The sequence below is a fragment of the Phyllostomus discolor genome, chromosome 1 (assembly GCF_004126475.2).
Source record: "Phyllostomus discolor isolate MPI-MPIP mPhyDis1 chromosome 1, mPhyDis1.pri.v3, whole genome shotgun sequence".
Lineage (NCBI taxonomy): Eukaryota > Metazoa > Chordata > Mammalia > Chiroptera > Phyllostomidae > Phyllostomus > Phyllostomus discolor.
Genome location: NC_040903.2, coordinates 63964705 through 63988698, shown reverse-complemented (window position 1 = coordinate 63988698; position 23994 = coordinate 63964705). Strand labels below are relative to the sequence as shown.

At 38.0% G+C, this 23994-nt stretch overlaps 1 protein-coding gene across 1 annotated transcript in view; it reads left to right on the top strand.

Annotated features, from left to right (window-relative positions):
• The window catches only part of TMEM236 (transmembrane protein 236), a 43564-nt gene that overhangs the window by 4022 nt on the left and 15548 nt on the right, over window positions 1-23994 (top strand). Inside the window, exons 2-3 of the mRNA XM_028505376.2 lie at window positions 20118-20190; window positions 22481-22622. Of these exons, the coding sequence (XP_028361177.2) occupies window positions 20118-20190; window positions 22481-22622 (215 nt within the window). The remainder of the gene's footprint in view (window positions 1-20117; window positions 20191-22480; window positions 22623-23994) is intronic.

Below are 23994 nucleotides of genomic sequence, written 5' to 3'. Positions count from 1 at the left end.
GCTTTTGTGTCATTAGGATGCATTTCCCCCAAAGACGTATATTTGGATATTATATATGGCTCCCCAAAGTGTAAATCTGGATATTTTAATATGTGCAGTAATATAGAGTATGCCATGTATCTTAATTGCTAGCTGAAGGGGATGCAAAAGTAATTGCTACTGTAGGAAGTAGGTATTAGAAGTACGAATTACTTTTGAAGAATAAATAGTTGTTTATGTGAAATTTCATTCACAGATAGCTTAGCATTCACAGCTGTATTGTTGATGGGCCTCTTTGGGAACCTCCCTGTGGGTCCATGTTGGCCTCAAGAGCCTACGAGGCTGGTTTCGGAGAAGAATGAGTCAGTAGCTTGTGAAGGGTGTGGCCTGGCAGTACAGCTGAGAGGTGCAGCCCTGAGCTGAAGTCCCAGCTTTGACAAGGACTGTGACGCCTTGTGTGAGTTATTGAAATTCTTGGAATTTTAGTTTTCTCATGAGCAAGACAGGACAACCTAGTTTGTTCACTGGAATGTTGTTTTGAGAAACTGAGTAAGATTATGCCCATGAAGTTCTAAGCATAGTGCCTGGCGCTAAATGGATGTTAATGTTATTACCCCAGGTTGAATTTAGTGTTTCCATTTAAAACATGATCTTGTTTAATCCTCAGAATGACTCTGAGAAGTGGTAGAAGTGATGATGAAATTGGTTAAATGGAAGAAAATTCTATGCTATTTAAGTAATACTCTTCAAGTTTGGAGAATCTTATACTTTTTTTTTCTCTGAGAATTATTGAGCCAATAGAGTGATATAATAAATATCTTCTAAGGCAGCAGTCCCCAACATTTTTGACACCAGGGACTGGTTTCGTGGCAGACAATTTCTCCATGCATGGGTGTGAGGTAGGGCAGTGGGAGGGATGGTTTCAGGGTGATTCAAGTGCATTACATTCAGGTGGATTACATTCAAGTTCATCTCCTGCTGTGTACCTTAGTTTCTAATGGTGAGTGGGGAGGGGAGTTGGGGACCCCTGTTCTAAGGTATTCTTCATATCCACAGTGCTTTTATATATCATTTTTTTCACTTTACTTGCATGCTAGTGTTTTGAGGTGGCCCAAGTAGGTGTAATTCCAATTTTATGAGGGAGGAAACAATGTCAGAGAGCTGGAGATACACAGCGCAGTCTGAACTTTAACCCAGCGCTCTTTCCTTTATTCGTGTCTAACATTTCCTCATTCTTGTAGAATGACTGTTCCTTTTCAGGGACACCTGTCATAGTTTATAACAGACTAGGGAGATGAAAGAATGAAGAAAAGCTACTTATTTACAGACTGATTTGTACATCCCGATAACTAAGAAATCCTTTACTATAGCAACAGTAAATGTGTGAAACCATTGAGTAAGGCTAGCCAGAAAGTGCAGCAGACCTCCGAGGAGAGGGTCCCTCGAGTCAGGATAATGCTGGAGGGCTCACTGGGATTCCCACACTGCCTTGGGACCCAGGGTCATATTTCAGGAATTCTCTCAAGTCTTGCTTACTTGTTTATTTACTTTAGACAGTGACGTGTTATGAATCCTGAGCAGTGTCAAATTTGAAAGACTCCACATTTTTGACTACATTTAACCTTGCTGAGGCCCTTAACATATTCAATGAGACTTTGTTGTTGATTTGTTTCAGGTAGTGGCAGTAATAGTAATAGCAATAGTAGTTGTAGTCATAATAAAATAAGAACAAATATGTATTGAGCAGTTACTATGTACTAAGCATAGTTGTAAACACATTGCCTGTGTTACTTTAATTAATTCTATAACCTTATTATGTAAGAACACTTATAGTGCCCATTTGCCAAGTGAGGAAATTAGGGCACAGAGATGAAAAGACCACAGAGCCAGTGAGTACTGGAGCCACTACTGGCCCCAGGGTGTCTGTCTCCAGAGCCTGGTCTCCAGAGCCTGGTCTCCAGAGCACCTCGCTGTTCCACAGCAGCACACACGGGTGGTGTGCACAACACCAGTAACATCTGAGCTCTCCTGGGCAGACTGGCTAATCTCAAGGAAATAGAACTCGCTCTCTTCAGCACCTCTGAGAATGCCATCAGCAATTATCCTGAACTAAATCAACACTGGTGCTTAGCAGTTACTTCTTCCCAGATCACTACCATTTCTTGCAGTGGGTCTGTCATCCTTTTAAATACTCAGTAGTAGTAATTGTGTGATACCTGACTAAAGGCTTTCTCTTCCTTGCCTCCCTCCCATATCTAGTAAATCAGCAAGAATATATTTACTTTTGCATTTCTTCCCCAGCATACACAATAAATCACCAGATCCCATGAACTCTTCCTCTTTAATCTTTCTTGCTTCAGCTTTTGGTTCTCCATGACTGTTTTCCTCACCCCGGTTAGGCCCTCATTTCCAGAGCCACCTTACGCAGGCATGGTTCCCCAACTTTCCTTACGTTCCAATTCGTTGTCAAATCATTGTCCTGGAGATTTGTTCAGGGAAGCACAAAGAGCATTGTATTAATTAATGCTGGGGCTTGGACAACCTTCATCAGCAGTTGTCCTTGTCCTTTGCTTCTCTCTGCTCCCAGTTCCCTCACAGTCCTTGTTCACAAAGTAATAATCTTCTTGGAAAATGTTTTCTGCATGTCAGTTCCACCCCTGAAAAATCTACTCTTCCTTTACCTGTACAGTTCAGTGTTGACAATATACAGATCATAGAATCCTAAGTCTGGATGACACCTTAGTTTTTCTGCTACTCAATTTCTCACAATACAGATAGTCTACCTCTGATTTTAAAAGGGAATTCACCATATTTTGTCTCTATGAGCATAGTCTTATTTCTCTATGTTGAAATAAAATCTACCACCATGCAACTTCCTCCCCATCTTCTTTGTAGACTGCAGGCCCTCGGCCCTCTATTTGCCAGTGAATTTGGCCATGGCCAGCAGTACTACCCACTGCCCCCTAATTATCTCTTTTCATTGATTTTCAAGCACCCTTGTTGGCTCTGATAATAGAAGACACCACTTGCATGATGATGATGATTCCCAAAATTGTGTGTCCAGGGGTGACTTCTCTGAGCTCACTGTATATATATTAAAGATTTTCAAATATTGAAGTAGTCTATCATTCTGCCAGTTCAACCACATCTCATCACAGTCTGCTAAGTCTTCTCTTCCCCAGAGTCCAGGTGTCATCAGTTATTCTTGTCCTGTGATTTCTGAACCTTTTCCCTTTTGGAGGTCTCCTTGGGATGCTGGCTGGCTTGTTAGTGTGTAGATGTGACCTCATAATTCCTGATGTCCTATTGATGCAGCTAATGACTTCAGCTCTTGATTCAATGTATTGACTTCAGTGTTAGCTGTATCACTTGTTTCATAACTGAGGGTGTGATTGACTAAAATTCCTTGAAAAACTTGCTTTCCCTGCACAGTTTCCTCATCTCGTCTCTCAGCAACTCCTATAGCCTGTAAGTGTCTTAAAGCCAGAGTGTGTCTTATGAGTTTTCATATCCTTAAAACAAAATATTGGACACACAAAGTTTACATGAATAGGTCAATAGACAAATACTTGAACTATTTGTTAAACCTGAATTCAATAATATACTCTTATCTCTATTCAATATCATTATATTGATTTTAGTCATATTTTTAATTAATTGCAATCTTCTGAATTCTGATAGTATCATTCAAAATGCTTGCTGCCCCACTTAATTTTGTGTCCCCTACAGATGAGATAAACATATATATCTTCCTTATCTCCCAGAATTACTAGTAATGTATTTTAATGGCACAGTTTTACTAGAAATCCTCCAGGTTAACAGTGATCCATTAGTTTACCTCAGGGTTTGTTAGAATAGCTGTGAAATTACCTATCTGAACTTCCTTCCAGTTCCCATTTCTCATTCACTCAGTCTCTCTTTTAATAAACATTTACTGAATAGCCACTGACCACCCGACATTCAAGACTGTCCATTCTCTGACTTTATCTATTTTCCAAACTACCACCCTACAAAGATGCTTCATTCCCAGGCTACTGTTAGGGAATACTTGAATATACATTAGGTATTGTCCCCTTCCTCAGGGAACTTGGAGTCTGCTGTGGAGACTACACAGTTACATATGAAGATATTGGAAAGTAATATAAAACAATATACACTAAATCACTAAATAGTATGTGACTGCCACAAGTCCTTGATGAGCCCAGAGAAGAGAGTCATCAAAACTTTGTACTAATAGTGAGGAAGGTGCTCTATTTTTTTTTAATAGTTGCCCAAGGATATGCTTATTTATTTGAGAGAGAGAGAAAGAGAAAGAGAGAGAAAGAGAAGTGATTGACGTGAGAGAGAAACATTGATTGGTTATCTCTGGTATGTGCCCCACCCGAGGATCGAACCTGAAACCTTTTGGTGTATGGGACAATGTTCCAACCAACTGAGCCACCCAGCCAGGGTCGAAGGTGCTCTTTTTAATTAACTTTTCCTACACTCTATCTCACTCCATCAGCTCCACCACACAATGCCCTTTACTCAGCAGGTATTCAATAGATGTGTGTGGCTTATTAAGAAAGCATTGTACTTTTGAGTAGTCAGAGAAATTCTCACAAGGAATCCTGGATTTGAGCCAAGCTAGGAGCAGGAAGACATTTCAGAGTGGATGATGAATTTGAGTAATGAGCTGATATAGGAATAAGCATGGCTTCTTTAAGAGGTGGGAGAAGATCAATGTGCTGAGAAAGGAAGGAGTAGGGAGAAATTGCCTGGACAGATTGCAGAGTGCATAGGAATGTGAGTTTTGGAGTCAGAAATACCTGGATTAGAACTCATCTTTCACCTAGCTATGGGATCTTCAGCAAATTAATTAAGACTTCATTATTACTTTGTTCATATGTAAAATAAGGATGATGCCCCCACAGAGACAGTAGTTGTGGAGTCTGAGTAAAGTCTGTAAGATGCTTTTCTACAGAACTTGGCATAGACCAGGAGCCCCCTGAGGTTAGTGTAGAGACAGAGTGCTATTGTTTTATGTTGGAAACCTTAAAAGACTAGGAGGAATCTTTGTCTTAATAGTTTAGGTCAAAAGAACCTTTGTGAGTTTCTGAGCAGAGACTGGTTTCCCAAGTTACCTGACTTTTCACTCACCATGCTTCTTGTGTGAGAAATCTCAGGGCAAGAATTCTTGCTGCAGAAATAGGAATATTTAACTCACCTTGGCTGAGCTCAGATCTTTCTTCACAGACCCGATCATGGGAGAGTCCATCTTCTTGACTGTTTACTGCAGATGCGTGCAGAGCTCTACTGGTAGCACCCAAACTCAGGCTTTCATTTGGACATTACACCAAGCCCACAGGTCCTTCTCTTCAGCCAATCTGTCCTGTGGTTATGGTCTGACTTTAGTTTCAGCTTGAGTACACCTTCAAAGAAGTGTCTGTGATATTTCTAACATAAATGCTATAACTCATTGGATTTGTTTCTTAACATTGCTCTTATGAAGTACCACAAACTCTGTGGCTTAAACAACAGAGACTTATTGTCTCCCTCATCTGGAGGCTGGAAGTCTGAGATCAAAGTGTCATTGAAGTTGATTCCTGCTGAGGGCCGCGACAGAGAATCAGTTCCAGGCTCTCCCCTAGCTTCTGCCGCTTTGCGGGCCCTCACTGGCACTCCTTGGCCTGTAGATGTCTCACCTGTTTGACCTCTGCTTTCATCTTCACATGTCCCTCTCCCTGTGTCTCATCACATAGTCTTCTTTTCAGCATGTCTATTTCCAAATCTTTCCTTTTATAAAGGCACCAGTCATGTTGGATAAGGGCCTACTGTTATGGCCTCCTTTTAACTTGTTACTTCTGGAACGACCCTATTTCCAAATACAGTCATGTTCTGAAGTACTTTGGGTTGGGACTTCAATATGGGGTTTTTTTCTGGAGACAATTCAACTGATAACAGCCTGCCTTTTGTGGCCCCGTTCCCTGTCCCTGCAAATTCACATTCTTTCCATGTGCAAAATAGCATTCACTCCGTCTCAGCATCTTCAAATGCTTTAATCATTCCAGCATCAACTCTAAGTACAAAATTCCATGTAAACATCATGAACTCTGAGTTCTAAAACTCATTATCTAAACCATCCTAATCAGTTATGGGTGAGAGTTGGGGTATGATTCCTCCTGGGGCAAAAATTCCTTTCTACTTATACAGCCGTGCAGCCAGGCAACAAGTTACTTGCTTCTCAGATACAAAGTGGGACTGCCATAGGATAGACATTCCCATTCCAAAAGGGAGAAACTGGAAGGAGGAAGGGAGTCACAGGTCCCAAGCAAGTCTGAATGCCAGTAGGGCAAATTTCATTAAATTTTCAGGTTGCTCTGAAATTGAATGCTCTGTCCTCTGGACTCATCAGGGTGGGGTTTCAGCCCCTTGGCCACGGGCCGGAACCTTGACTTTTAGATTTGAGGAGGGAACATCTGGACCCTTTTGGTGGTGGTCCTGGCACATCCAGGGCCTCTGTAACACCATAGATCATTCTTCCTTTTTCTTGAAACATAAGACATCTACATCCTAGTAGCTCCGTCCGCACACTTTCTGCCTATTGTATCCCAGAGGTCTGACAGCCTTCCTTCATTTTGTCCCATCTCTGGCCCCCTTCTGTGAAACCTGTGGGTGTTTCTGCTGAAGTAATTAATTGGACCCACCAGCCACCCCCTTAGTGTTCTCTCCAGAACATGCTCTCTCATTTTTTCCAATATGGATAGGCTGAGAATTTTCCAGATCTTCAAGTTATGGCTCCTTTTTGTTTAATAATTTCTTCTCCAATTTATCTCTTTCTTTTTGCGTTTTACTATAATCAGTAAGGAGAAAGCAGACAGTACCTTTAATGCTTTGCTTAGAAATCTTCTCAGCTAAAGACCTGAATTCATTGCTTACAAGTTTTACTTTCTACCCCACAGAACACAATTCAGCCAAAGTCTCTGCCTACTTATTAAAAGGATCACTTTCCCCCCAGTTACCAATAGCATGGTTTTCATTTCTATATGATACCTCACCAGAAGCACCTTTAACATTCACATTTCCAGCAACACCTGTTCTTGACAATATATGTATTCTGTAGGGGGAGAGAGGTTTTCTCTACATTTCTCTTTTTTTCTTACCAGAATCTCTACTAACAGTCTCTTCTAGGCAATCTAATTTTTTCTCTTCCAGACTCTATACATTACCTAGTTCCAAAGCTACTTCCACATTTTAGATATTTGTTACAGAAGTACCCAATTCCCTAAAGCACACTGTATTTGTTTCCTGCATCTGCCAACAAAGTCACTGGGTGACTTAAACAACAAAAATGTATTGTTCCCCAGTTCTGGAGGCTGGAAGCCTGAGATCAAGGTGTGGGCAGAGTTGGTTCTATCTGAGGGCTGTGAAGGAGAATCTGTTTCAGACCTTTCTCCTAGATTCTGTGGTTTTGTTGGCCCTCTTTAACATCCTTGGCTTTTAGATGCATCACTCTGATTGATCTCTGCTTTTATCGTTATGTGGCATCTTCCTGTATTTCTTCACATAGTCTTCTCTCTGTGCATATCTTTCTCCAATTTCCCCTTTTTATAAGGACACCAGTCATGTTGAATTAGGGCCCACCCTAATTACTTCATTTTAACTTCTTGTCTCTTTAAAAATGCTGTTTCCTAATAAGGTTACAATCTGAGCTACTAAAGGTTGGGATTTCCAACATGTCTTTTTCAGGGGATGTAATTCAATCCATAACATTCATTAATAAATTATAAACATAGTAGCAGTAAGTCAAAATTTCCATGTATATTTATTATTTATAGTTAAATACAATAAATACTTGGATTGATATTTGTTTATTAATTATTCTACTTGTTCAGTTAGTATTTATTGAGTTTCTACTATGTGCCAGATGTTCTCTAGCATCATCATGTTCTTGGACTTGGCTAAGAAACAAGTTACAGTTTTATTTTCACTAATCTCAAATTGAAAGCTAGCACTTCTTGTCATTTGAATGTAGATAAAACTACAGAGGTATTAGCATGACCTATAATTTTGTTATATAGACCTATTCATATTCCTTAGATCATTTCATATTACAATATAATTGTTTTAGGTTTTAAAAATTGTATATATTGGGGGAGGCATCAGTTCATAAGATTATAAATATTTCAAGTGTACAATTCTATAACACATCATCTGTATATTCTATTGTGTGTTCACCACCCCAAGTCAAATCTCCTTCTATCACCATTTATCCCTACTTTACCCTATTCTACTTCTCCCCACCTCCCTTGCCCTCTGGTAATCACTGTTGTCTGTGTCTGTGAGTTTTGTTTTATTTATTTATTTATTTATTTAGCCTTTTAATGATAATCTTTTTTTTATTTATTTTTTTAAATACATTTTATTGATTATGCTATTACAGTTGTCCCATTTCCTCCCTTCTCTCCCCTCCACCCTGTACCCCCTCCCACCCACATTTCCCCCTTTAGTTCATGTCCATGTGTCATATTTATGAGTTCTTTAGTTTCTACATTTCCCGTTCTATTCTTGCCCTCCCCCTATCTATTTTCAACCTACATTCTATGCTACTTATTCTCTATACCTTTTCCCCCTCTCTCCTCCTCCCACCCTCCTGATGCTAACCCTCCATGTGCCCTCCATTTCTGTGGTTCTGTTTCTGTTCTAATTGTTTACTTAGTTTCTTTTGGTTTTGCTTTAGGTGTGGTTGTTGATATTTGTGAGTTTGCTGTCCTTATACTATACATGTCTTTTCTTTATCTTCTTTTCTTAGATAAGTCCCTTTAGCATTTCATAAAATAAGGGCTTGGTGATGATGAACTCCTTTAACTTGACCTTATCTGAGAAGCACTTTATCTGCCCTTCCATTCTAAATGAGAGCTTTGCTGGATAGAGCAATCTGGGATGTAGGTCCTTGTCTTTCATGACTTGGAATATTTCTTTCCAGCCCCTTCTTGCCTGTAAGGTCTCTTTGGAGAAATCAGCTGACAGTCTGATGGGAACTCCTTTGTAGGTGACTGTCCCCTTATCTCTTGCTGCTTCTAGGATTCTCTCCTTCGTTTTTACCTTGGCTAATGTAATGATGATGTGCCTTGGTGTGTTTCTTCTTGGGTCCAACTTCTTTGGGGCTCTCTGAGCTTCTTGGATTTCTTGGAAGACTGTTCCCTTTGCCAGATTGGGGAAGTTCTCCTTTATTATTTGTTCAAATACGTGCTCAATCTGTTGCTTTTCCCCTTCTGATTCTGGTACCCCTATAATTCGGATATTGGAACGTTTAAAGGTGTCTTGGATGCTCTTAATCTTTTCCTCAATTTTTTGAATTCTTATTTCATCATGCTTTCCTGCTTGGTTGATTCTATCTTCCTTCTGGTCCACTGTATTGTTTTGAGACTCATATTCCTTCCTTTCACTATTGGCTCTCCTCCGCGTGTCTTCCTGCATCTGTTTTATGGTACTCTGCATTCTTTCATCTAAATTTCGTCCAAAATCCACCAGTTCCGTGAGCTTTCTGATCACCAGTGTTTTGAACTGCGCATCTGATAGATTGGCTAATTCTTGGTCGCTCAAAAGGGTGAGTCCTGGGGGACTGATCTGCTCTGTTGAAAACATGGTTTTTTTTTTTTCCCCTATCTCTCCTTTTTTTTTTTTTCCGGTCTGGTTGCTCTTGTTACGGTGGGGGGCGGAGCCTTAGGTGCTCACCGGGGCCGGGCATCCCGGTCGCTAGATTGTGACGTTATATGTGGGGGTGGGGCGGGAGAAAACAATGGCGGTAGTTCCGTTCCCCTGGACTCAGACCCTTGTCTGGGCTTCCGGGCCGCGAGTTCTGCCCTGGTCCACAATCACTACCCCTCTGGGTCTGCCAGCTGCAGCTTGCGTACTCAGGGATCACCGCTGCCTTCTTACGCGCCCGATGGCTTTTGCACCAATTTCGCGCCAAACCTTCCCCCAACCTCCGCGCCCCCGACCCGAGCCAGCTCCGCGCCCGCCGGCTCGTCTTCTCCTACCAGTCCGGATGAACGCGTCTACTTCAACCTCTTGGCTGCCCGACTTCCATTCAGATAAATCCTCTGCCGGATCTGGGTGTTATTCTGATAGTAAATTATTGTTGTAAATTATTGGTTTTCTAATCTTGGTTGTAAGAGGAGGTACGGTGCGACCACCTATTCCTCCATCTTGCCGGAAGTCCTTAGTTTTGTTTTATTTAATCACTCACCTTTTCACCTAGCCCCCCAACCCCTGTCCCCTCGTACAGCTGTCAGTCTGTTCTCTGTATCTATCAGTCTGTTTCTATTTTGTTTGTGAGTTTATTTTGTTCATTAGATTTCACATAAAGTGAAATCATACGGTATTTGTTTTTCTTTGAATAGCATATTTTACTTACATAATACTCTCCAGATCCAACCACGGTGTCACAAATGGTAAGATTTTCTTCTTTTTATGACTGAGTAGTATTTCATTGCATAAATGAACCACTGCTCTTTTATCCACTACTCTATTGATGGGCACTTTGGCTGCTTCCATAGCTTGGCTATTGTAAATAAGGCTGTAATGAGCATAGGGGTAGTGTTTCAAGTTTCTTTGGATTTTTTCCCAGAAGTGGAATTGATGGGTCATAAGGCAGTTCCATTTTTAATTTTTTGAGAAAACTCCCTACTGTTTTCCAGAATGGCTGCACCAATCTGCATCCCCACCAATAGTACATGAGGGTTCTCTTTTCTACACATCCTCATTCAACACTTGTTCTTTGTTGATTTATTAATGATAGCCATTCTGATAGGTGTGAGGTGATATCTCCTTGTGGTTTTAATCAGCATTTCTCTGATGATTAGTTACATTAAACATCCATTCATACTTCTATTAGCCATCTGTATGTTCTCTTTGAAGAAGTGTCTGTTTATCTTTGGCCCATTTTTTAATTGGATTTTTTAGGGGGTTTGTGTTGAATTATATAAGTTCTTTATAAATTTTGGATGCGAACCCCTTATCAGGTTTCATTGATGAATATATTCTCCCATTCAATGACTTGTCTTTTCAGTTTGATGTACTTCTATTTGTTTATTTTTACTTTGTTTCCCTAACCTGTAGAGCTATAGCAGAAAATCTCCTGCTAGGAGAAATATCTGAGATTTTACTGTCTATGGTTTCTTCTAGGAATTTTATGGTGTTGACTCTAACACTTAAACATTTAATCCATTTTGAGTTTATTCTTGTGTACTTTGTAAGAAGAGAGTCTAGTTTCATTTTTTGCACATATCTGTCCAATTTTCCCAATACCATTAATTGAATAGACTGTCTTTACCCCTTTGTATGTTCTTGCCTCCTTTGTCAAATATTAATTGGCCATAAAGACATGGGTTTATTTCTGGGCTATTGTGTTCCATTGATCTACATGTCTGTTTTTATATCATTACCATACTCGTTTGAGTGCTATGGCCTTGAGGTATAGTCTGATATCAGGTAACAAGATTTTTCCAAATTTGTTCTTCTTTCTCAAGATTTCTGTGGCTACTTGGGGTCTTTTGTGGTTCCATTTATTTTATTTTTAATATTTGTTCTCATTTTCTGAAATATGCCAATGGTGTCTTGATAGGAATTGTGTTGAAACTATAGATTGCTTGGGGTAGTATGGACATTTTAATTATGTTAATTCTTTCTATCCATTAACATGGTATACACTTCCATTTATTTATATCTTCTTCAATTTCTTTCTTCAGTGTCTTAAAATTTTCCTAATACAAGTCTTTTTACCTCCATGGTTAAATTTATTCCTAGGTATTTTATTTTATTTTTTTGATACAATTGTAAATGGGATTTTTTCTTAGTTTCTCTTTCTGATAGTTCATTATTGTGTACATAAAATTGCAACTGTTTTCTGGGTATTTTGTATCCTGCTGCTTTACTGAACTAATTTATCACTTCTAGTATTTTTTTTGGTGGAATCTTTAGGGTTCTCTGTATACAGTATCATGTCATCTGCAAATAAAGACAGTTTTACTTCTTCCTCTGAAATTTGGATACCTTTTCTTTCTTTTTCTTGTCTGATTGCTGTAACTAGTAATTCTAGTACTGTGTTGAATAAGAGTGGTGAGAGCAGACATCACTGTTTTGTTTCTGATCTTAGGAGAAACACTTAGTTTTTGTCTATTGAGTATGATATTGACTGTGTGTTTTTCATATTTGGCCTTTATTACATTGAGGTATATTCCCTCTATGCCCACTTTGTGGAGTTTTTATGATAAATGGGTGCTAGGATTTTATCAAATGCTTTCACTGTGCCTATTGATATGATCATATAATTTTATCCTTTTATTTTGTTTAATGGTGTACCAATTAATTGATTCTTGAATATTGTATGAACCTTGAACCCCTGGAATAAATCCCACTTAATCATCGCATATGATCTTTTTACTATATTGGTAGACATGGTTTGGAAATGTTTTGTTGAGAATTTTAGCATCTATGTTCATGAGAGATATTGGCATGTAATTTTTGTAATGTCTTTATCTGGTTTTGGAATTAAGATAATGATGGCCTTGTAAAGTGAACCTGGAAGTCTTCTCTCCTCTTGAATTTTTTGGAATAGTTTGAGCATAGGTGTTAGTTCTTTGTTGAATGTTTGGTAAAGTTCATCTGAGAAGCCATCTGGTCCAGGGCTTTTGTTTGTTTTGGGAGTTGTTTTATTGTTTCAATTTCCTTAGTTGTAACTGGTCTACTCAGATTTTCTGATTCTTTTTTATTTAGTTGTGAAGATTATATGTTTCATGAAATTTATCAATGTTGTTCAGATTGTCTGATTTGTTGGCATATAGCTATTCATATTTCCTTACAATCCTTTGTATTTCTTTGGTGTCAATTGTTACTTCTCTTTAATTTCTTATTTTATTTACTTGGGTTCTCTCTATTTTTTATTTATGAGTCTGGTTAAAGGTTTGTCACTCTTGTTTATTTTTTTTAAAGAACAAGCTCTTGGTTTCATTAATCTTTCGTATTTTTTAAGACTCTTATTTCTACTCTGATCTTTATTATTTCCTTTTTTTACTCACTGTTGGCTTTATTTTTCTTTATCTAGTACCTTTAAGTATAATGTTAGATTGTATATTTGAGGTTTTTCTTGTTTCTTGAAGAAGGCCATAATGCTATGAGTTTCTCTCTTAGGACTACTTTTGTTGTGTACCATAGATTTTAGGTTGTTTTGTTTTCATTTTCATTTGTTTCAAGCTAACTTTTGTTCTTCCTTGATCTAATTTTTAACCCATTCATTGTTTAGGAATGTGTTATTTAGCCTCCATGTCTTTGTGTGTTTTTCAGTTTTTTTCTTGTGATTGACTTTTAATTTCATATTATTATTGTCAGAGAAGATGCTTGATGTGATTTCAGTCTTCTTAAATTTATTGAAACTTGTTTCCTGTCCTAACATGTGGTCTACCCAAGAAAATATTCCATGTGCACTTGAAAAGAATGTATATTCCACTGTTTGGGGGTGAAATGCTCTGAAGATAACAAATCCAGATATTAAATCCTTCTGATCTAGTGTATCATTTAAGGCCACTATTTTTTTTTGTTTATTTTCTTTCTTGAAGATCTATCCATTGATGTCATGAGTTTGTTAAAGTCTCCTACTGTGACTGTATTAATGTTAATCTCTTCCTTTGTGTCCATCAAGATTTGCTTTACATATTTAAGTGCTCATTGATGTGTGCATATATGTTTACAAGGGTTATATTCTCTTCTTGGATTGCTCCCTTTGTCATTATATAGTGTCCTTCTTTTTCTCTTTTTATAGCCTTTGTTTTAAACTCTGTTTTGTCAGATATTAGTATTGCTACCCCTGCTTTTTCTTTCATTCCTCTTTGCATAATGTGTGTTCTTTTTAATTCTTACCTGAGGACATGTTTTCATTTATTTTTAGAGTGAGATAAAGGGAGAGAGAGAGAGGGAAACATGGATGTGAGAAACATTAATTGGTTGACTCCCATATGTGTCCCAACCAGGGAGTGAACCCCCTACCTAGACATGTGCCTAGGAATTGAAAGAGCAACCTTTTGATACATGGATTGACACTCCAACCAATTGAGCCATGTGGCCACAGCATGTGACATATCTCTTTCTATTCCTTTACTTTTAGTCTGTGTGTCTATTTTGTTCTTAGGTGGCTCTCTTGTAGACAGCATATACAAGGTCTTTCTGAAAAATGTCCAGCCATTGTTAATATAATGAAAATGGCTTGTGTGACATCAATGTAACCTGGCAGCCAACGAGAGTGGATTGGAATGTGCATGTGAGAGCAATGATGACTTCACTGTACTAGTCACTGGGGGTGGTAGACACCATTGAATGAGCCATGTATACTGCACATCTGTAGCATTCAAAATGACTGAGACAAGGAAAGGAATGAATCTGCATCACATTTTGCGTTAAGCTTGAACATTCTTCTGTGGAAACTATTAGGATGATTCAGGAAGCCACAACTATGGGAAACCAGTGATTGGCAGCTTCATCATGACAATGTACTGGCTCATGCATCACGTCTCATGCAGAGTTTTCTGGTGAAACATCAAATCACTCAGGTGACTCAGTACCTTGCTATGGGCCAGATTGGTGCTCTGCAACTTCTGTCTTTTTTCAAAACTAAAATCACTTTTGAAAGGGAAGAGATTTTAGACTGTTGATGAGATTCAAGAAAATATGACAGGGCAGCTGATGGTGACTGGGAGAATTGTGTGAGGTCCCAAGGTGCCTACTTTGAAGGGGACTGAGGCATCATTGTCCTATGTACAATGTTTCTTGTATCTTGTATCTTTTTTAATAAGTGTCTCTATTTTTCATATTGCATGGCTGGATACCTTCTGGACAGACCTTGTGGGTGGGTCTTGTTTTCTTATTTATTCAGCTACCCTATGTCTTCTGATTGGAGTATTTAAACCACTTACATTTAAAAACAGTATTAGCAAGTGCATATTTATTGCCATTTTATTCTTTATAAATATGTTCCTCTGTTTTTTTTTTTATTATTTTTCTTAAAAAAGACCCTTTAATCTTCCCTTTAATACTGGTTTGGTGGTAATGAACTCCTTTAGCTTTTTCTTGTATGAGAAGCTCTTTATTTCTCCTTCAATTTTAAATTACACCCTTACTAGGTAGGTTGTCTTGATTGTAGGTCCTTGTGTTTCATCACTGAATATTTCATGCTAACCCATTCTGACTTAAAATGTCTCTGTTGAGAAGTCAGCTGTCAAAGTTTTATGGGAGCTCCCTTGTAAGTAACTAATTGTAACTAACTTTTTCTTGCTGCTTTTAAGATTCTCTCTTTGTCTTTGAACTTTGTCATTTTAATTATGACATGTCTTGGTATGGGCCTTCTTTGAGTTCATCTTTTTGGGGACTCTCTGCACTTCCTAAACTTGTGTGTCCTTTTCCTTCACCAGGTTAGAGAAGTTTTTACAGCCATTATTTCTGAAAATAGGATTTCAATCCTTTGCTCTTTCTTCACCTTTTAGTTAGTATACCTATGATGCAGATGTTGTTATGCTTCATGTTGTTCCCAAGGTCTTTTAAACCATGCTCATTTTTAAAAATTCTTTTTTTCTTTTTCTAGTGTCATGAATGTTTACTGCTAACTTGTCTTCCAAATCTCTCATTTGATCCTCTGCTTTACTCAACTTACTGTTTATTCCTTCTAGTGTATTCTTTATTTCAGATATTGTATTCTTTATTTCTGACTGATTCTTTTTTTATGGTCTCTATGTCTTTCTTCATGCTGTTGAAGTTCTAAGTTCCTTGAAATTCTCCCTAAATTTTTGAGCATCCTTAGAACCATATTTTTGAACTCTATACCAGGTGAATTGCTTGCCTTCATTTCATTTATCTCTTTGGAAGATTTCTCATATTCTTTAATTTGGGGCTTCTTTTTTCATCTCCCCATTTTTGCTATCTCTTTGTGTTTGTTTCTACATAGGAGGTAGATTTGCTGTATTTCTCAGCCTTGGTAGGGTGGCCTTATGTGGCAGGTACCACTGGGTGCCACAATCTCCTTGATCACCTGAGCTGGATCCTCTAGGAATATTCCTTGCGTGGTTCATGTCAGCTTCCTGTTGTAAATGGGTGTTGTTTGCTATCGGCCTGTTTGTACATGAGGTTGACCCTCTGGCTGGCTGACTGAGTATCAATCCCAACTACAGTGTATGAGCTGCTGTGCAGGTGCTGACCATATGAAGTAGAATTCCTCTGAGCAGGTTGTGGTGCCTGTGAAAACCTCCCTTTGGATATGCCACTTTTGAAGCTCATTGGATCTTTCTGATGTTGTCTGAAGCTGGCCACTAGGTTTGTTGGTTCTGGGGTCTCTTGGGGGGGAGTACTCTGGTGCTTATCAGTTTTAGATGCTGCCTGTGACTGGCCTTGAGCAGCTTGTTTTGAGCTACAAAGAGATCCACAGTTTGTGGGTGCTTCTGCTGGGCCTTGGTATGTAGTGGGAGGACCAAGCTGCACACCAGTGCTAGCTTCCAGCAGCACTGAACTCAGGGGTTGGTCAGCAAAATGCCCAAGGCATCATGAGATCCACCTCTGCCTGTCTCAACTTGCTGGCTGCCTGTTGGACTCAATCACTGAAACAGCCTCTGGTAGTATTTGAATTGCACAGGGTAGCTTCTTAGTGAGTCACTTGGTAGGAACCAGATTGACACAGGTTCAAACTCCCTGCCAGTACTAGGTCTGAGGGCTTTCAGCAAAAGTTCCAGGGTATACCTAGTCCAGCTTCCCCTTGCCAGTAACCCACAGATGTTTGTGTTGAGACTAGGTTTCAGAGAATCATCAGGGTGAGGCCTTCAGGGTTTATCTGGTGCAAATAGACCAAGACTGTAGCCATGTGAAGGAAGGACTTTGCATTGATTGGACTTGTGAGGGAAAAATGGCCCCAGTCCTAGAGCTACACAACTCAGTCTGTCCCCGATTCTTCCAGGAGACTGAGCTCAGCAAGGCAGGGTCACCAGGAGTCAGGAGGGTATGGCTAGTGGATCTCCCCTGAGATAGAGGCAGCAGTTAGTTTCATGGGAAAGTGGGGGTAATGGCCACTGGCCCTGAAGCTGCACAACTTAGTTACTGACACCCCCTGAGTCTGCCTGGATCTCTACACCTCAGCCAGGCAGCTGACTTCTTAGCAGGGCACAAGGTATGCAGGGTGAGGTTATTGCATTTGCCCAGGCTGTTGCCATAAGGAGAAAAGTGTTCCACCCAAGAAAGATGGCATCTGTGGTATGGGTGAGGGACTCAGCACAAGGTTCTTGCAGCTGTCTCTTTCACTCTCTCCCTAGAGCCACAAACCCCAGTCTGTCCTCACATGACTCTAGTCCATTCTGCCCTAGTGTGAGTGGCTGCAAGTGAAATTTTGTACATTGGCCCCTTAAGAGCACACCTGTGTATCTAGCAACACCAGTCTCCCTGCTGGATGAATTCTTCAATGATTTCACAGCCAGATTTTATGTGGGTGCCTCCTCCTGGTTCTGGTGCTCTTGGCTGTGGAGCCCAGTGTGGGGCTGAGACCCCCATTTGTCTGACGGGGAACATTTGCAGCTGAGATATCCCTTGGAATCTCAGCCACCACCCTTGGGGATGGGACCAAACTTTTTGCTACTTTCTGCCCTTCCTACCAGTGTTGATGTGGGTTTTGTGAATCCTTAGTTGTAATACTTCTCTTCAGCTAGTGTTCAGTTGGTTATTCAGATTGATTTCCCTATATTTTAGTTGTAATTCCAGTTTGGTTCTGGGAGGAGACAAGTGTAACTTGAACTACTCTGCTGCCATCTTGAATCCACTATAAGTGTCTCAGATACTTCAGGATAAGGTTTATCATCCTCACTACCCTGAAATTATGAGTGATCACAGTTTCCACTAGTGATTACAGTTTTTACTTCAAAGGAAATAAGACTCTCTGTTCACAGATAGACACATATATTAATATATGCAAAAAATGTAAGGTTTTAGGTTACTTTTTCAATATAATTGCTTTGCTTTGTAAGTATTTTTTTATTGTCTGCATTTAAAAATTCTATTCTGAGAAGATTCCATAGGACTTACCAGAGTTCCAGAAATTTTATTGTACAAACAAGTTGAAAAACATTGTTCTAGATAGTGAAGAATAAGTAGTGAACAATTAGAAAAGGCCCCTGCTTCCAAGAAACTTACCTTGGATATGGGCAAAGAGGGATACAATAAACAATAAGCAAGTGCAGAAATAATTAGCAGAATTTCTGGTAGTCATATATATTTATATATGTGAATTTTTTTTATGACAACAAAAATCCATGGAAGGTCCAAGAGTAGAGAGCCACTGGCAAAAGGAATGAACAGGGTATGACTTGGAGGTGTGGCAACCTTGGTGGGATCATGAAATAACCAGAAGACCAATGTGGTCAGAGTTAAGTAGGTGTTAGAGATGTAGGTTATTCTAAGTGAGGATGAGAGTAGGGGAAATGAGGGGAACTATATCATGTAGAGCATGTAGACTAGGGTAATAGGTTTCAATCTTATTCTAATTGATCATTGTGCCAAGTGCACCACCATCTATCCACAGAACTTTTTTCATTTTGCCAAACTGAAACTCTGTACTCAATAAACAATAACTCTGTGTTCTTCCCATACACCAACTTTGGAGATGTTTGTGTAGGGGAGTTATAATACGTTTTAAATCTGAAAATATGACTGTTGACTCCACGGAGAAAATGTTGCTAGGTAAAAATAGAGGTAGTAACAGGAAACTAGTTAGAAAATACTGCAGATGAGAGATGATAGCAAGAGGATAAATTCAAAATGCATCTTGGTAATGAATCAGACAGGATTTGAGGATGATCAGAACAGGTATAGGGAAGGGTGTGCGTTCTTTTTCAGGCATGTTAATCCTGAGCAGCCTATTAGAAATCCAGGTGGAGGTTCCAAATAGTTGAGTGTACAAGTGCAGGGCTCAGGATCGAGGCCAGTATACTTGTATATATATTTAGTATGTTTGGGAGTCCTTGGCAAGCAGATGGTATTTAAAGAAACAGGTTTGGCTGAGATAATGCAGATAAAGAGGAAATGCAGGAATAGTTCCTGGGGTCAAGCCGAGAAGAGGACTCTATGAATGCTCTAGCCAGCCTTAGAGAGCTGAGTGCCCTAGGAGCTTGGATGTGGACTCACAGAGGGGGCAAAGCTATATATTCAAAATCTGATCATACTTACAGTTTTAGCAGGTTGTGCTAGGTCTGGTTATAAGAGAGTGGCTATCCCACCCCATGAATTATGTCTAAACTTAGAACATCTGAGATAGGGATGAAATTAGAGGGATGCCTGTCAGGACCAAGGAGAAATTCTTAGTCATCTGAAGGACTCCAACACTTTTTGTATTTAGATACACACTATCCTACAAATGTAGTTATTACAGTATCTATTTAACTAAGGGAAGAGAAGGTAACTATTTTATTATAGACAATCTTTGCATATGTTTTGTTTTCCCCAAAATTAATGATGCTAAAGGAATATATATAAATTCTCTCAAAGATAGATTATTAAGTACATATTCTATCTCATAACTATTTGATTAATTGACCTTGAAAGATTTAAGAGGTCATCTAAAAACAGATGAAAAATTATGTTATTTTTATGTACATATAACATTTTTTTGTTTAAGTAAATAATACCTAAATGTTTTCAATTTCAGTCATCCTTTAGTATTTAAATATCATCTCTAAATGCTTTTTAAAAAACGGAATTTTACAACATTGGGCATAATATAACTTGAAAAAGTTGCTGTTCTTTTTTCCAGTTGGTCACCAGAGCCTGAACTCTGAGGCCAGAACCTAATTTATGGATTATGAAAATGTTGCATGCCATGGGTCTTGCCTCGTGTTGTTTTTATTGTCTATGACTTATTAATTATTTGGAAACCTCTCCCCCTTTGTCCTAGAAAAGCATTCTGGTTGTTGCATGTGTTCCTCTTTGCCGTAGCCAAGCATTTGGGAAATGGAAATAGGGAAGCAGTAGCTTCTTAGAAAAACTAGATGAATGGAACAGGAACTGCAAAATTAGCAAAAAGTAACAGGAACTGTTGATCTTGTACATTATTGCTCTTTATTTTTTTTCTCCTTTGCTAGGCGACCTGTTATGATGATGTGTGTGGTATGCACCACGCTCCCCAGCTTCAGCTTTTCTATAGCAGTGACTGAGGTATGGAATTTTTATTTCTGTTGCTGAAAGATTTTGAGTTTTTAGAATTTCTTGTTAGAGTGGTGTGCCCAACAAATTTCTTAAAGTTTATTTTATCCAGTGTTCTTCCAAATAGTGTGTTCCAAATAGTAACATATATTATAATATATTACACGTGTACACACCCCTCCCCACCAAGGTCATTGTTACCTCTGAGATTATGTAGGAATGTCTAGCAATGGATTTTTTAAAAGATTACTTCTGTGTTTGTGTGTGAGAGGCAGGAATGTTATTTCAAAATAATTTTTAAAAACAAGGATTTACATTTGTTTCTTCTAACCTGATGCTTCTCATGATCATCCTGAATTCTAAAGGAATGGAGGAATATTCCAATGAAAAACCACTCACACTCTAAGATCTTTGATAATATATCCATCAACAAGTAACTTGCACATGATACTTATCTGAAAATAACTTTAGGTTTTGACCAAATGCAACTTCAAAAGGGGACTTGAATAAATGGGTATCTGCAGGACAAGAATATAGGCAGAACTTTCAGGCTATAAGAATTTATTATCTAAGAAGTTCAAAGAAGAATGCCCTATTAATCTTAATTATTGGTAAGGTGCTGTGAAAGACAGAATTTTCACTTTCTCAAAGTGCACAACTTAAATTACTTTGTGATATTTCATTTATAAGTTGAGCAGATATCATTAAGTGCATATTGCATGCCAGGCACTAAGTGAGGTACTGGGAATAGTCTTTTTATTTGAATATTCTGCTCATTATACTCTTGAATCTCATTGTAGTGTTGTTTCATTTTTCCGATAATTAATGAGATTGAGCATTTTTTCTTGCCCATTTTTTCCATTGTGTTACTCTTTTTAAAATTGATTTGGAAAAATTATTTATATATTCAGATTCCAAGCTCTTCATTGATTATATATATTGCAAATGTCTTCATATTCTGTGACTTAATACTCTTAATGCTATATTTTGATAAAGAGATGTTCTTAATTTTAAAATATTCCAGTTTATCAGTTTTGTTCCTTCACAGATAGTGCTTTTGGTAACTAGTTTGAGAGGATTTTGTCATATTGTGAATTTGAATCTTGAGGCCCTGAAGATCTCCTCCTATGTTATATTTTTGGCTCTATGCTGTTTTACCATTCTCTTTTAGATTTATAATTTTTCTGGAGATAACTTATGTATATATTATGCAGCAAGGAGGCAAGTTCTATTTATTTTTTTCCCAAATAACACCCAATGGACTGTGCACCATTTGCTAAGAAGTCAGTTTTCCCATATCTCTCTGTAGTGCTACTTTTGTTATAAATCAAGTGTGTATATACAAGGTCTATTTCTAAGTTTTCTGTTCTTTTCTATTACCTACTTTTCTATTCTTGTGTCAACACCACACTGACTCGATTCTTGTAGCATTATAGTAGCTCATTATATCCAGAAGAGTAAATCTTCATATCTTTTTCTTTTTCTTCTAGTGTCTTGTCCTTTGTATTTCTGTGTAAATTTTATAATCAACTTGTCATTTTCCTCAAAAACTTGTAATTTTGATTGAAGTTGCATTGAATGGTATCATTTTTTAATATCTCCTTTTCTCTTTGTTATTGGTATGTGGAATGATTCATCCATTTTAGGGGAATTTTCTTCATATGCAATTATATAGTCGATAAATAATGATGTTTTGTTTTTCTTTTTTTGCCAACACTTATATTGTTTATTTCTTTATCATGTCTTATCACACTAGCTAGAACCTCTCATGCAATGTTGAATAGAAATGGTCATGGTGGCACCTTTGTTTTGTTCCTGATCTCAGAGGAAAAACTCTCAACATAGCACCATTAATATACTTGCCAAAGGAGTTTTTTTCCCTTTGGTAGATACCTTAATCAGATGAAGAAAATACCCCAAAGCCTAAGTGGGTTTACCTGGGTTCTCCCTTCTTGGAAAAGCCTAAACTCCAATACCTGACCTGTAGATATTTGAGCTAGGACTCTCAGAGGCTCTTCATAGCAGCAGGGTTAGAAGGAATTGCCCATTCCACCACTACCAAGAGCCTGCTGTTATACTTTCACATACATTATCTTGAACTGAAAACTCTTCCATTGATATAAATCTTTATTCTGTCTTTAGAAATGGCTCAAAACCTTGTGTGGTTGAATAGTTGAGGAACTGAAAACCAAGCTTTTAGTCTGTTAATAAATGTGTATAGCACTGCTTTCAGATGATAAAAAGAATTTTAAACAACAAAAGTACAAAAATTTAATATTTCTAAGTGGTTTTCTCAAAACAGGTTCAAAAGAATATTAATGGTTCTGCTGATGTCTTACCTAACACCTTGCCTGATCTGCCAGTCTCTCTGGTTCTGACTTCCTTGATCATAGTTGACATTATTGAAAAACTCAGGATATATCCTCTTAGAGGAAGGCAAAAGAGTAAGTAATCTTTTAAATATAATTTTTTAAAAACTTTGACATACTGTTCACTTTTCTGCCACCCTGTTATCTATTGACATGTTTAGTGATAATTTCTTAAAGCTAATGTTAAAGATATATGATTATAAATTAAGATATCTAAATGTAATTACTTTTAAACCTACCTTGATCACTAGACAATTGTTCTTATTTCTAATTTGCACTTTGATCGTACTGATAAATGAATAAAGTTACCAAATATTTAGTACCAAAAATTTAATATTTAACAAGAAAATTATCTAAGTAACATATTATGGATTTATACTTTTAGGAGCTCTCTTAAAACCAAACCTTAAGTTTAGATGAAAATAGAAAGAGTTCAGTTTAGATACCTTTGATACAGGAATTAATATGACTATTGCAGTTATGTCCTAGAGAACTGTTTTTAATGGTGGGTTGTTAAAAATTTAATATTTAACAAAAATATTATCTAAGTAACGTATTATGGATTTGTACTTTTAGGAAGTCTCTTCAAACCAAACCTTAAGTTTAGATGAAAATATAAAGCTAAACATCACACTAGAAAAACAAGATATACCACATTCCTCTAAAGAGACAAAACTAAGTAAGATTTGGCCTGTTTTTAAAAAATATTTTGTTAATCGAATATTTTGTTTGGTGAGAGCTAAATTCCCTCAACTTTCATTTAATTTCATGTGATAATATCTGTGTTTAATTCATACTATTTATATGCTATAGTTATTGTATGGCTAAGATTTTGTATTTGATATGAGTGGGTTTTGTCTAGTCACTTCCTGATGGGCTGGATGGGATAAACTGAGTGAATAAGAAGAATGCTTCCGAGTAATAGCCATGACTATCATAGCCAGGAAGCAAAACACCAGAGAATCATTTTGTGGCCTATGAGCCACCATCCTTCCAGTCAGTCACTCTTGCTCCACAAATTGGAAAGCAAAACTGAGTTGGAAGCCACCAGGAAATCTGGGACTCTGAGCTTCATATCTTGTACTTTGTGCTTTGGTGGGAGGTGATAAATGGTTATGTTTAACACAACACACATAACAAGTTAGATAAGAGGGCAGTCAGAGGCCATCTGTTGAGGAAATGGTACTCCCAAGTCACATCTGCCCTTTCAAGTCAAATGTACTTTTTAAGCTGAAATTTGGAAACTGTCAAACCCTTTGCTACTTCTCTAGGCTCCTTAATGACATAAATATACTTTGAAATTGCACTGTTTTTAATGATCCTGTATTTTCTGTGGGAATGTGAATTTTTCTGTTCAAGTTTTTAGTGCAAGTTCTTATTTAAAAATGCACGTTTATATTTTTGGGAGAAAGTTATTGACATTTTATATTTTAAGTGATGAATTGGA